General features: G+C 54.9%; 3 protein-coding genes across 3 annotated transcripts; 1 reads left to right on the top strand and 2 right to left on the bottom strand.

The window, feature by feature from the left end:
- Positions 1-849: 849 nt before the first annotated feature.
- On the bottom strand, positions 850-3,459 carry MAM_02223 (PET127-like protein; the record flags this gene model as incomplete). The annotated part of the gene is made up of 1 exon (XM_040821022.1): positions 850-3,459. One exon carries the CDS (start codon positions 3,457-3,459, stop codon positions 850-852), a length of 2,610 nt encoding a protein of 869 aa, XP_040681365.1.
- Positions 3,460-3,852: 393 nt separating this feature from the next.
- On the top strand, positions 3,853-6,580 carry MAM_02222 (uncharacterized protein; the record flags this gene model as incomplete). The annotated part of the gene is made up of 3 exons (XM_040821021.1): positions 3,853-3,948; positions 4,005-4,721; positions 4,784-6,580. 3 exons carry the CDS (start codon positions 3,853-3,855, stop codon positions 6,578-6,580), a joined length of 2,610 nt encoding a protein of 869 aa, XP_040681364.1.
- A 1,764-nt stretch (positions 6,581-8,344) lies between these two features.
- Positions 8,345-10,094, bottom strand: MAM_02221 (Glucan synthesis regulatory protein; the record flags this gene model as incomplete). Its single annotated transcript, XM_040821020.1, has 3 exons — positions 8,345-9,846; positions 9,932-9,984; positions 10,084-10,094. 3 exons carry the CDS (start codon positions 10,092-10,094, stop codon positions 8,345-8,347), a joined length of 1,566 nt encoding a protein of 521 aa, XP_040681363.1.
- Positions 10,095-13,618: the final 3,524 nt, after the last annotated feature.

Below are 13,618 nucleotides of genomic sequence, written 5' to 3'. Positions count from 1 at the left end.
CACCCTCCAACCAGGTCGGCCAACACCCCTTTCATTCACGTCTCGCCGACCTGACAGCTGCTGACAGCTGGCTGGCCTGACCTCTAATAAGCGCCCAGGTACTCGAGTACTTACGAACCCCGCCAGTGGACGCCCCGGCCTTCGCCAAGGCGCCAAATGTTGACTTTATCCATGAATGTGCTTCATCTCACCAAGGTATGTTGCTAGTTAGTACGGCAGTCAGACGTTCCGTGGTTTGAATTGCTGTGCCAAAAGCCGACGGTGATCCCACTGAACAGGAAGAACCAGATGCCATGGCCCGTGGCACCTGGGATGTTGTTTATGGATCCGTTGTTTAAGGACTCGAGTCCACTGGGAGTCGGACGCCATCCACACAAATCAGCCTGATTTCAACACGTCAACTAGAACTGGAGCCGGCGGCCCACCTGACAAGACTACATGGTTGACAGATGGATGACCCAGCTTATTGCTCCTTTGGTCACATCTTCCAACCCTCGTACCGAGGCGGTCGACGGTGGACATCTGCAGCAGCAGCTCCGCTGTGGGGAGACGATCAAGCAAGATGGCTTCGGCGGCACGAAGCCACGTGAGTAGCACATTTGATGAATTATCAAGTAGAGTAGATGCAGGAAGATAATCGACCTGCTGGGTTGGGTTTCCTTCCGCTTGACCCCTGCCTGACTTCAACCGTTGTCGTCAGCTATAATATACACCGTGATATACAGTCTACCCAAGAGACGCGGCACGTTCGCCGCCTCCTCGCCACAAGGCCTATGCCCATGCCCTGTAATGCGCTCTGCCCCGCCGTCCAGTCATCATTTCCCAGTTATGCGCTGTGTAAGTATGCTGTCAACTGCTCCCCGCATTCCGGGGAAGCGGCTCCTTGGCCCACGCAACGTACACCGGGCTCCGGGCCTCCTTTTGATTCCGTTTCTCGCGGAACTCTTCTCCCTTCTTGGTCATCATGGGTAGTTTGCCCTGGAACATGTGGTACCAGTCGGCAGAACGGACACCGGGATCTATGGCGAGAACGTCCCTTCTGCGCTTCTTAATCTTGGAGTAGATGCTTTGCGCTCTCTTGTCCGGCAACTCGGTCACTGTATATTGCACAGCCCAGTCAAACTTCTTCTCGCCTCCAAACGGTCGCTCCATGAATTCGCCATTGACCTTGTTGCGGATGCTGACGTACATGCCCAGCAGTTCCGGACGGGGCTCTTCAGGAACACCCCCGTCCTTTCTTGCGTCCACATCGGCGGCCACCCCTGCCACGTCGCTATCGTCCGTGTCCGTCTTTGCATCGCCTTGATCCGTTGAGATGACGTCCGTCCTTTTCGCTCCAATGGCCAAGTCGACAACCTTGCGTTCAAATGGTCTCAAGTTCGTACTTTTCTTGTTGATCCCTTTGGTTACCTTGACAATGAGGTTGGCCAACGTGGAGCTACCAAGGTCGGGCTGGTCATCCCCGGCCTTTGCCTCTTCAACTTCTTCGCCCGTTTCAGCCTGAGACTGGCTTGACTCCTTAGCTTCAGACGAATGCGCCGTGAGTGCCGAAACCAGCTCATCCAAGTATTTCTCGCTCTCCAGTTCCGTCTTACCATGAAGCAGACCACTGTGTTCAAGCGCTTCCTGGACCGCCTCTCGAATCGATCGTACTCCAAGGGATTCATTTTCGACTGCTTCATCAACCTTTGACATCATTTCCTTCCAAGTGTCCTCATTTTGTGGATCATTGGCGGGACCGTCATCGGAACCTTTATCTGGCTCTTCATGCTTTGTTACTTCTCCTTGAGCAGCCTCGGCGGCTCCGGCTGACTCTGCCTCGTGTTCTTCACGGCTGAGACTTTGGATTTCGCGCTTCAGTAGCTCCATTGAAGGCTTGCTGGCCTCTTGCGTCTTTCTCATTTCCTCCTCGGTTACTGGTTCCACGAAAAAATACGTCAGAGGAACCTTTGTCGGTCGTGTTTCGACATGCAATCGCAGGGTTCGCCCCGGAAATCGCTGAGTGGCCCGATTCATGAGATCGTTGAGCAACATGATGCTGCACTTGAACTCTTCATCGCCCAGTCGTGGATCATGCGTGCCATGGATTGCATGATCCATTTCCGCCAAACTGATGTATTGAAACCCGAATATCCTTTGCGTGTTGTGAAAGGCTACAAATATGCCATCCATGCGGCCCATGCGGACTTGTAAAGAGTACTTCAGGAACGCTGCCCTTATCATGTCGCAGTACTCACGTTCAAACGACTCCCATTGTCCAAAACGCTCCCGGATCTCGTAGCCGACGCCCTTTTCATAGCCCTTTACATCCATCCGTATCGAGACTACCGCCCTTGTTTTCAGGTCAAAAATTCCCGAGCCGGGCAATCGAGGATCGTGCGCGTCGAGTTGAGACCGCATCATGAAGTCACCCAAAGTTGTGAAATGATATGCCTCCTCTGCGTTCTTTTCTTCTTCCGACAGTTGATGGGAGCGTGACCTTCGGTATTTTTCAAACTCCTCCCTTGGCAACGTGAGCAATTTCTCCATGGACTTGCCCAGCATACTCAGAATATTCTCCGTATCGTACTCCTTGTCTGCGTCAATTGCATAAACGCCGTCTTGAAAGTGTGCGAATGCTGCGGCCGGCCCACGGCTAAGAGCGGTAAAGTTAAGGGACTCGGGAGTAAGCGACTTGGAAAGGTTATCAAAATTTGGTTGCCTCCAAGCCGAAAGGAGAAAGTGAAAGTGTGACAAAATGGACGTTAGGCTTGAGGTTGAGCCACAGTATTTAAGCCCATGGGTAGCAGAGAGCTGCCGTAGTTTAGAGTCTCTTGATGAAGTCGTATATTCTTTTAATGCGTCGAAATCAAACTCCTCGACAGGCATGATGGATGCCAAACATGGGTCGAAATTGAAAACGCCAGAACGATGATCCTGCATATGATATACTCCGGGATTGAAAAGCACTCTATCCAAATTGTAGCTCAATTGCGGTGGCGACCGTTGGGACTTCTTTTCCTCCACAGGCTGCAGCTTTAACTTGTGAGGCCGAATGACTTTCACGTCCAACGACGCCTTGTTCTTTGCTCGTTTGGATTTTGATGCTCCCTTCTTTGGTGTTGATTCTGAACCTTCGTTGCTCGCGGCTATGCTGGGGCCCTTCTCACTCTTTTTTAAGACGGCAGTCTCCGTTGTCTCACTGTTTTGATGAGACTCCTCTATTCGCGAGCGGAGCGTTGCCCAAGGTCCTCCATTGTTCTGATCCGGGGCAAGGGCAGGGCTCGAGTCCTCGTTTGAAGGCGAAATAGTTTTTGACTCTGCTATAGATTCGGGTTCGAAAAACGAGGCGCATTTCTTCTGTGTTCCCTCGCATTCCTGCATCTCTCCGTCTTGCTTCCGTGGTGCCTGGGAGCTCGCCACATGTTTGTCATCGCTCGGGTCCGTGGTGAAGTAATGGGTAGTGGATGTAAGTCGCATTGTACCTGGAATCTTTTGAATTCTGGTACAATGCAGACACCTGGCCAATTGGCCACTGTAGCATCGGATGCGAAGCATCTTGGATGCTGATGCAGTGGACCAACGCTGTCTTTTGAATTGGGGCGCGAGGACTCGAGGAGTACTCGTGAGTCGAGGCGGCTTTTGCACATTCGGAGAGAAAAGTCTTATCGATAGGCTGCGCTAAATATACGAGTACCCATATTTTTCTAGAGTGATTGATTGGCTGACACACCAGCTCATGGATATCTTGAGCTGGAGCCACTCTGAGGCACGGAGGCTTCGTGCTCCACGTCCCCAGGTTTAACTGATCCTCCATTCCGCAACGTCATCCTCAAGTTCCGGGTTCAAGGGCGACAGCCTTGCGCTGCAGAGATGGGCGCAAGCGATTCCAAGATTGTCTTCAAGCAGGGCATTTTCAAGCTCTCGGAGGAACGCCATATTCCCGTCGGCGATCCTTACTGGACGTCGGTAAGCACACTTACCGAAAATCTGGCACGACTAATGTTGCTTACGAGATTGTGTAGTTTTGGGAGCTTCCAGAGTCCTCCGAGGATGTCTTCAGTCTTTTCTCGCCGAGTGATATGCGAAGGATCCGAGATAAGGCAATAGAGAACATGGAAACGTTGATATTAGCGTTGACGTCACGGCTGTTTCTACTTCGACACCACCCATCATTTCCCGACCCCCAACTCGCGCCCGAGAAGGATGCCTTAAACTGTATTCGAGTGTTGACTCGGTTGCTTCCCTATCTCTATGAAAAAGAGAGCCTCAGTAGCTGGCAAGAGCGCTTCTTTTGGGGACCGCGTCGCAGGAAAACCCGTCGGGCCATCATCGCAAATGAAGCCCTCTTTGATGCAGCAGCTGAGAATGACGAAAGAGAAAGCATACCTAACGCCGACGAATATGAAGAAGCGAAACCGCTCGCTGAGGAGCTAATAGATACCCTGGTAGATTTGCTATTTTATTCCGACTTCACCATCACTCGCCAACCTCATGGCCACGACAAAGTCACCTACGCAATATGGCAGAGTGGTGTTGGCTGCAATAACGCCGTTGCGACAACCAAGGAACTCGAGAGCAACCGGGCAGAGATTTTACGACTATTACTAGCGCTGGCTGGCCAAAGCATGTATTCTACTCCAGGAGTTCTCGCTCAGGCTGGGACACGAACGCTGACGTATCTCTGCACTTGTCAGGACAAGCAAATTGTCCTATCGGTTCTTTGCTCTCTACTCAATACGGTATGCTTGACGGCATAGTTCCAACTTGGAGTCAAACGCTTCATATGCTAACTTGGATCTAGACTCTTAAATATAATCCGGCAAGCTGGCGAGTGCCGTACAACACACTGGGATTCAAGGATGCCAAACAAATATTGGTGACATACTCTTTGGAGTTTTTGCTCATTCTACTCGTATACCCGATCCCCGAGCAATTCGCTCAGTCAAACACACCCTCCAAGAATTTCTACCGCCATTTTTTGGGCCGTTTGCACCGACCGCAAGACTTCCAGTTCATCGTTGACGGCATGTCAAGAATACTCAGCCAGCCACTCCAAGAAAAGACATCATACCTGCCAGGAGCTCAGACGGCCACCAACTTTGCACCCGAAATTCTGATTTTCTTTTGGGAAATAACACAATGCAACAAGCGATTTCGATCCTTTATTATAGATACGGACCGGGTGCATGATTTCGTGGTGTTCACGATATTCTATGCTCTGGAGTACAGGAACGAAGCTGCCAAGCAGGGTGTCGTTCGCATGTGCGCGTTCTTGCTCCAGACACTAAGTGTTGACTCGAAGTTTGGTCCTAGTCTAAACAAGCAATTCGAGGGTCAAGACAGCCTACCTGTAGGAATCCGCATCAACGGTTTCAAGGGCACATATTGCGATTTTCTGATCCATTCCATCTACAACCTCATCACCTCAAGCCAAGGCAACTTCACAGCCATCTATCCGGCCCTCTTGGCGGTTATCAACAACATATCGCCATACATTCAGGGACTGGGCGCTGCAGGCAGCTCACAGCTCATGCACCTCTTCACGTCCATGTCATCACCATCGTTTCTTCTCGCCAACGAGACGAACCATCAACTCTTGCACTCGCTCATGGAATCCATCAGCGCCATCATCGACCATAACTATCGGAAGAATCCCGAACTCCTCTTGGCCATTGTCAAAAACCGCAAGCGAATCGAAGCCTTGCGCTCTTTTACGCTCGAAAGCGGTCAAGAAGAGATTGAGCGGAGGAACCGGTTGAAGAAGGACCGTATCGACTCGGCAGACGCGGGATCCATCCGAAGCTCGTTCGACTCCGCACGAAGCCCATCTGTTGCTGCAGTCAAGTCCTCAAATCTGGATGAAGTCACTGAGGACAACACCTTTGCGATTGGAGGCTCGGACGACGACAGTGATGAAGACGCCCAACCGACGCCGACCCAGTCGACGACGAGTGAGAACCTGTCACAAGCCTCGTCGGCAGGCAACTTTGACGATGCCGTCCCCACTCAGCTGCGTGGAATGTCTGAGAAGGCTCGTGGCAAGATGCCAGCCGGAAGCCGCTCGTTTTCTAGACAGAATAGTACCACAAGCCTTGGCGGGCAGTCGTCTTCTGCGAGGATGCAGAGTGGTTCATTCGAGCCTACGTCGCAATGGATCGACGGTTGGCTGCCGGAGCTACCTCTTCACAGCATCCTGACGGTGATCCAGCAGGTTTCTATCCTGTTGCCTCGTCAGACTGCCCGGGAGGTGTTGACCCCAGACCTTGTTCGTCGCATCCGAGAGATTGATCTCATTGGTATAGAACCTTGTCCAGCCCGGGTGCATTCGTTCGAGTGGTCTCCACTTGCCTTGGGATGGTACGAATCCCTGTTGTGGGGTGTCGTCTTTTCCAACGAGATGCAAATTGCCAAGGGGACGATGGGCGTCTGGAGCGGCACGGCAATCAAACTCTTCCGTGTGCAAGAGACGGCGCCGGCAGGGCCTACGCTGACATCTCCCAGGGGGGCGGTAGATGCTGTAGGTAGCAACATTGTATCTCGCATCGGTCAGATCAACCTGAGAGGTCAAGCAGCACCAAATTCCAACCACGGCACTTGACCGGGGATGGGCCCGTGAGAAGGACGGCAGCAGGGGCATCGACAAGGAACAAGGCCGACAAGTACTAGCAAACGGAGACACGTGTTGAGGCCGGGCATGGTCGTTGACGGCACAAGTCGGAACCGGGAGGCCGACTGTCGATGCCGCAACAAACCTCGAGACGCTTGGGTAGTATGATGATGTCGGGTCCTGTCGTTGTATGTCCCTCTAGATGGCTGTACAAGCATCAAATTCGACGTGTGTGCTGTGTTGCCTCGGCCCCTCGTGCAGAGTATCTCTCGGTGGGCGCCCGAGCAAAGCGCCAGGGCGTTGATGTCAAAAGACACGGCGTGGACGTCATCAAGTCTTGGCCACTCATCTCTTTCCGAGGTTTACGCTGCGTTTCGAGCATTTTCAGAACTCGCAAAGCAGTCCGAACTGTGGCTCGCTGCTCATGTAGCCGATAACAATGACCAAACTTGCATCGCCGATCCCAGACTGACATGCGTGTTCCGTGACTTGCGCCCGAGGGGCACGGCGACTCGGGCGCCATGTATCATACCAGGCTTGGCCGTAGAATCTTTCACGAGCGTCAAGACCAGACGTGTCGGGCGGCGCGTGCATCCATGAGCCATCACGCCACACGCCCGGCACCAGGGGCGGGCAGTTCCTCACCAGACCCCGAGAAACTGAAATTCTCTCCGACGGGCTGTCAACCCGGACTTTGACGGGGACGGCGGCAGAGTGAGCAAAACAACCATCTTCATCACCGGCATGGCCTCGTCACGCAGGCCCAGGTACAACCGCGGGCAGCTACAGGCGTACTTTTTCGCGGCTCCGCCCACCGCAGAAGTACCGACGCCGTCCGTAACAGCCGGCAGGGACATGTCACACGTGAGTCGTGGCGAGGTGCAATGAAGCGCATCAATGACAAGGAAAGCCCCCCAAGCCAGGCCACGACCCAACGCCTTGTGAGTCGCAAATGAAAAAAGTCTCATGGCCCCATCTCACGCCCCAATCACCCGCTCACTGCACGTGTGCAGTACATACTTATACGTGGCACATGCGCAGACAGACACGTCGATCAAGTCGTGAACTCGCCGCCGCTTCTTCTCACTCACTCGCCACTCGCCGTGACCCCAACCAACGCCTACTCGTTGCATCTGGCATCTATCATGATATTTACACGTATACTCTTACACGCGAACCAGACAGAAAAGTGAATAAACTACACTCCGGTCAAACTTGCCGCAGGAGCAGCCCATATGACCGCCGGGTTAAGCAAAAGAAAACAGGGAAGAAGAAAGAGGAAAGGGGCCGAGGACCAGACATGCTATGCTGGCTTCCCCCGGACCTCGTTTCAACGCATCGAGTCCCGTCCTGCACTCTGCAGCGACGGCTAGACAGGGACCGTACAAGGCAAGGCCAGACGATACGTGTTCTGTACGTTGGTTATCGCCCTCTCCCCCTGGTCACGCGGAACCACTTCCCGTTTGTTGAAAAAAGCACTGTATATAAATAACCCCGACCCTTGAAGGAAGATAATCAAACGAGAAAGCCTCTCCGGGTTGGTTGCCATGACACCCCAAAACGCCTATATGATTGCTTTATGTATACGAGCCATATCAACACTGGTCCCAGTCCCACAGTGACAAACTGTGCAGGCCGAGACGGTGCGTCAATGCCAAAAAGTCATGTCTTCGTCCTTTCGCACGCCACACACAACTCTCAAATGAGTCTGTGTGCATCTTGTTCGGCGTCTCGCCTTGGGTGTGATGCGGCGCTTCAAATCTCAATCGTCTTCAATGTGTCGTCCATGGTTGCAGGTGCCTTGCCGTTCATCTTTGCCGGAACATCATTCTCCTTGTCCTGGAGCACACCCGACCCCGTTCGCGCAATCATCGTTATTCGCAGACCCGCCTCCCGAGACTCGCCGGGAGTTTCCACCTCCACCAGCGTGCTGGGCTCGATTTCGGCGCTCGGCACCTCGGGAAACGCAGATTCCTCCGTCACTCTACTCAAGGGGTTTCTGCCGTATCCTCCGGTTCTCATGGGGCTTGCCAGGGGTGACGAGGCGCTTAATCGTTGCAAAGATCTACCCCGAGCATCACCGTTGGACTCGACCGGGCTGCCGTAAGGAGAGGCAGAACGCGAGCCGAGAGGGGAGCAAGTCTTTCCGGCGGCCACCGACTGTCGCTTGTTGGGACCGGGCCGCCGTCCATGTTTCTGATCCATTCTCCACCTGAGGATGCTGAAATAGGCCGGCTCGACTCGTGCGTCTTTAAACTCTCGCAATTTCAACTCACCAGTCTCATCGTCCACGAACCATTTGCCACTGTTCAGGTCATCAGCAACCAAGGCGAGGAAGGCGGCCCAGGACCTCGCCACGACGTATTTCGTGTCATAGTCTCGTCCAAACAGAATAATCTGACCCCAGCGGCCATTGGGTCCAGGCGCCAAGTCGACGGCCAAATTGTTGCCACCCCAGTCCCGGACAAGGGGTATCCAGCCGCCGTGTGCGTAAGCCTTCTGAACCGAGTTCGCGGGGACGGAGCCTTGGCGGGCGAGGAGAGTTTGTCTCCACTCGCCGTCACTAGCTGAAGACGACGACGAGGGCCGTGGGGCTTGTTGCTTTGATGAGGAAGCTTCGCTGTTGCCCGCAAATGCCTTGGAGGGGGTGGTTGGCTTCGGAGGTGCTGCGTTGTCCGACAGGTACTGGTGGTTGACTCGTCTCCATTGATCCCACTCCTGTACGATTTCCTCACAGTCCATCAGCATGGAGCCAAAAATAATGCCAGTGGGGTTGCCTCCTCGCTCCTGACCGTCGTGAATCATGAGCGACTCGCGAACGTCTTGTGGCAGCGAGCAATCGAGTTGATGCTCCAGATCGTTGAGGTCGTTGGTCGTAGCGCCTTCACCTAGTTGGTCCCACAGCTCGGTGTAATTCTCTTCGGCCCACGAGTCGATGCGATCCCACGAGTAGCGAACGGGGGGCGGGGGAGGGAGACCATCTTGGAAAGCCTGCATGGGAACATCGCCGGGGCTATGGACCTCGAAGCCGTCACCTCGCTGTGCCGACTGCGAGCGCATTCCCGGGGAGTAGCCTCTCGAGATGGGACTCGAAGTTCCATTGCGAACGGGCGAGCTGCGACCTCCGTCGTCCGCGTAAGGAGAAATTATGTCGGCGCGAGAGTCCGAGGCAGTAGCGACGCCTGTCAGCATTCCGCTTCCGCCGTTGTGAAGAGGAACGTGACGACCAGTTCGTTGGGGGGAATCAAAGGTTGAGTCTGCATAGTACAAGGTGTGTTTAGCATCCAAGGCGCAAGACACGGGAGGCAGAGACGTTGGGCACGGCGGGCGGGGTGGGCTTACGCCTATCATTACTCGTCATAGTATGCCAAAAGGAGCGGAGGGCGGTGCTGAAGCTATTGTCAAACGTCAGCATTGACAGGGACATATCCCGAGGGCTTGTGTGGGCACAAAGTTTGATGGATGCTTGGATGGAAGAGAGGAGGAGGGCTTACGGGTTTGCCATGTCGAATGCAGTCGTCATACGGATAAGCCCTCTGGGCAAAGGAACAGAGTCGCGATTTCCCGGGCCCAGATGGATGGATGATGGATGGCAATATCAAGCGTGGCGTGTGGCCACGGTTTGTCTGATGGCCACAGGAGAGGTGTTGATCCGCGCGCTGGATGGCGAATGTTCCCCCTGGCTGCACGATGCGTGACGTGCAAAGGGTGGCGGGCAGGATTGGAGACGATGTCAAGTGGTGAGAGAGTGTGTGTGTGCCAGTGACGAGCCGGGTCAGGGAAGACGATACACACGATTCCGGACAGCGAGCGGCGCAAAGGGGGACAGGAGATCGACAAGTAGAAGGAGAGGGAAAAAAAAAAAAACTGAAAAAGAAGAAGAGCAGCGCGGCACAGCGCAGGGCAAGGCAGAGCACAGCAGATGGGAGGGGGTTAGCGAATGGCTGGGGAAAATGTCTGGTGGTTTGCGGCGTTGAAGGAGTTGGAACGACGAATGCATTTCGAGTTCAAGTCAACTCAGGGGGGGCTTGGGATGTTAGCGCGGGACATCTGGACCATTTGGACCATCTGGCTCAGGGCGGCCGCTGATTGGCCGAGGCTGGCCCAAGCGGGATCTCTGCGGATTGCGCCCGGTTGCCCTTTCGAACGCTGTGGCTGGGGCGGCCTCACGCCAATCCAAGTCTATCTGGATTTCACACTTGGGGTGGTGATTATTTGGCTGGAGCTGGAGTGCTGTGCCGTGCTGTGCTGTCGCTGCCGGCCAAATTGCCGGACTCAGTGCTTCAGTGCTTTCGCGCTTCAGTGGCGGCCTGCAGCGGGTGGAATCCGCCAGTCCTAGGTCAGGTGCTTGGGCATGTAGTTACAATGTACATCTGTTGATTGCCTGCCACTGCCTCCAGGTTCGTGACGGCTGTTGGGTACTTAGACCTAGGCACTTGAGCACTAAACCTGTAAGTACTGAAGTAGGTACCTAGGTACTTAGGTAGTACTACTCTTAGTGATGAATGGTGCCACGCCCCGACGAAGTAGCGAGGGTCGTCCCTGCTGCGCCGGCATCTGAACGTATCGAACAACAACAACAGCAACAACAACAATAACAACATCCCCACGCTGGCAACGTTGAAGGACGGTGTCCCTGACGCTTGCAGGACCGTCTTTGACGGTACCGTTGTTGATGGAGAGGCGGATTGGTCTGGACGCGGCGTCATTACTGGGCAGCACCCAACTGGCCACGGCCACGGTCGGCGTGGGACGAGCAACGTGGACAGGGCGCACAGAGCAATTGGCGAGCTGCATGTAATACGGATGTCGGGCAAAGGACCAGGAGCATCGTCTGCAATCTCGATGGATGTGACGAGTCCGTATTGCTACGGACAACCAGTTGTTCAACGCGTTGGTCGAAACTGCAGGCAGACGAGAACCTGGGGCCCCAGCAGTCCGCACGCAGCACAAGGCAGACGCTCCTGCTCTGCTCTGCTCTGCTCTGCTCTGCTCTGCTCTGCTGGACTGCCCGCTGGGAAGCCTCGTTCATCGCCATCGATTGTTCAGCGGCATCTCCAGACTTGTCCAAGAAACAGAGCCACGCAAAGCCCAACTCTCCACGCGGACGCGGACTCCTCGTTGTCCGCCGGCCATCAGCTGGGCAGGCCTCGGCTGCCAGAACAGACAGCCCTTCAGGGGTCGAGCGGCACCTGTAGCCACTTTGTGCAGGGCAAGATGCCTGCCCGAGCACTCCGTTCTCCGCGCTTGGCATTGATGTTCCTCGTCAGAGACGGTCGTCTTGCCACGGACCAACTCCCCTATTCGGTACTTGTTGACTACATGAGCGCTCAAGTAACTGGGCACCGAGGGACCTGCTTAGATGCTCCGCAGCTAGTATTTGGCTGCGACGCGACCTCTGGCGCCGAGTCCCAGCTCTTCGCCATCACCAATAGACGCGCTCGCGCCAGCAGCTGACGTATTTCGTTACCCCGCCTTCGCCGGTAAACACGGAGCTGCGGCCCGCCAGAAGGCGTGTCAAACAACTTGGAAGCGGACGCCGTACTCCGTACTCCGTACGCGGGCGGGCTTCTGAATTCCACATGCAACTTGCTGACAAGGGGATGCCTGCCTGCCTGCCTGGAGCAAGCCATGCAGGCGTGAGCGTGAGGCACTTGGCTTCCACTCTGCTTCGTCTGTGCTGAGGCGAGCAATGGTCGGGTCATCTACACTCTCGTCTGTGCTCAAGGACCAGATTCCCACCTCCAGTGGTCCCTGACTCGTGACTGCTGTGCACGCAGGTACGTACCTGCCCGATAAGGGGGGTAGGAGGAGGCTCCTGGTTGCGGCGGTTGACTGTGCACCACTCCGAATACCCGCCTTGCCGCCCCACCGGCTACTTTCCCAGACCCGCTCCTGCGCCTAGTTAATTTGAACGGACCAACCACAGCTCGCTGGTGGCAGGCTTTGGGAAGGAAGGCCCTGTGGGAATAGGGGCCGGGACTTGGCGTTCCAAGGTTCGATCTGTTGATGGTACCCATCTCAATCTCAATCTACCGTCCACACACACAAAAAAAAAAGAAAAAAAAAAAAAGCCCAGGCCGGCTCTCAACGCCTCTACGAGGCCTTGGCATGCGCCGATGCCAACGGTTGCTTGGGCTTCAACACTGGCAAGGCCGTGCAACGTGTCTGAACACTGATGATGATGTTGGCGCCGACGCCGACACTGACACCGCATGGAAGCGAAGCTGCTTCGCGTCACCCGAGATTGATACCTAAGCCCTCCCTCGCTCGACAAAGCGCGGCATTATGAGACCAGCTCATCCATCTGGCAGGAATACCCGGCAGCACGGAGTAGAACTTCCCATGCACTCCATTCGAGCCAAAACGGCCCCGTAGGATGCCCACCCACCCAGCACCCAATCTTTACCGTCAGCCATCCTGTCTCGTCTCGTCGGCGCCGCCGCCGCCGCCGTTCAACACCGGTGCAGGTGCAGGTTTCACCTCGCGAGCAGCCTAAAAGTCCAATCATCTTGAATCAAATGCTACTTGCTGGTAGCATTGCGTCGCCTCTCACGACCCGGCATCACAGTCAGTCACGATGGCCCCATCGTAACATTGAATCCGGCCCTCCAACGCTACCGAGTACATGACGAGTTTAATTAGCAGCCGCGTTGATTGGCCAAACCATGGCTGAAGAGGTGACTAACTTGGCGGCGCGGCAGGCAGGCGGTGACAGCGGGCCATCTTATCTTGGCCTTGGCACCGTGAAATCAGCTCAAGTGAAGCCCGCCAGGCGTACAGAATGAATGCACATGTACCGAGTACGTACGTACTTGCGATGACAGAGACGGACAGACGGCTGGATAGCAATGTCGTATTCTCCGGCATCATCCCTGTGTGCATCTCGTCTTCCAGACAGGGCCCGGCTTCAGCTCCCGTCTCCAGTCCCTCCGAACCGGCCCTCTTTCATCTCGTGTATTGTATTGTCCCAAGTTCCCAACAAGCCAGCCAGATGCCCCAGGCGACATGCCGCCGCATACTTACATA

The sequence above is a fragment of the Metarhizium album genome (assembly GCF_000804445.1).
Source record: "Metarhizium album ARSEF 1941 chromosome Unknown scaffold_3, whole genome shotgun sequence".
NCBI classification, from domain to species: domain Eukaryota; kingdom Fungi; phylum Ascomycota; class Sordariomycetes; order Hypocreales; family Clavicipitaceae; genus Metarhizium; species Metarhizium album.
Note: the sequence above shows the minus strand (reverse complement) of the source record. Positions and strands in the feature narration are given on the sequence as shown.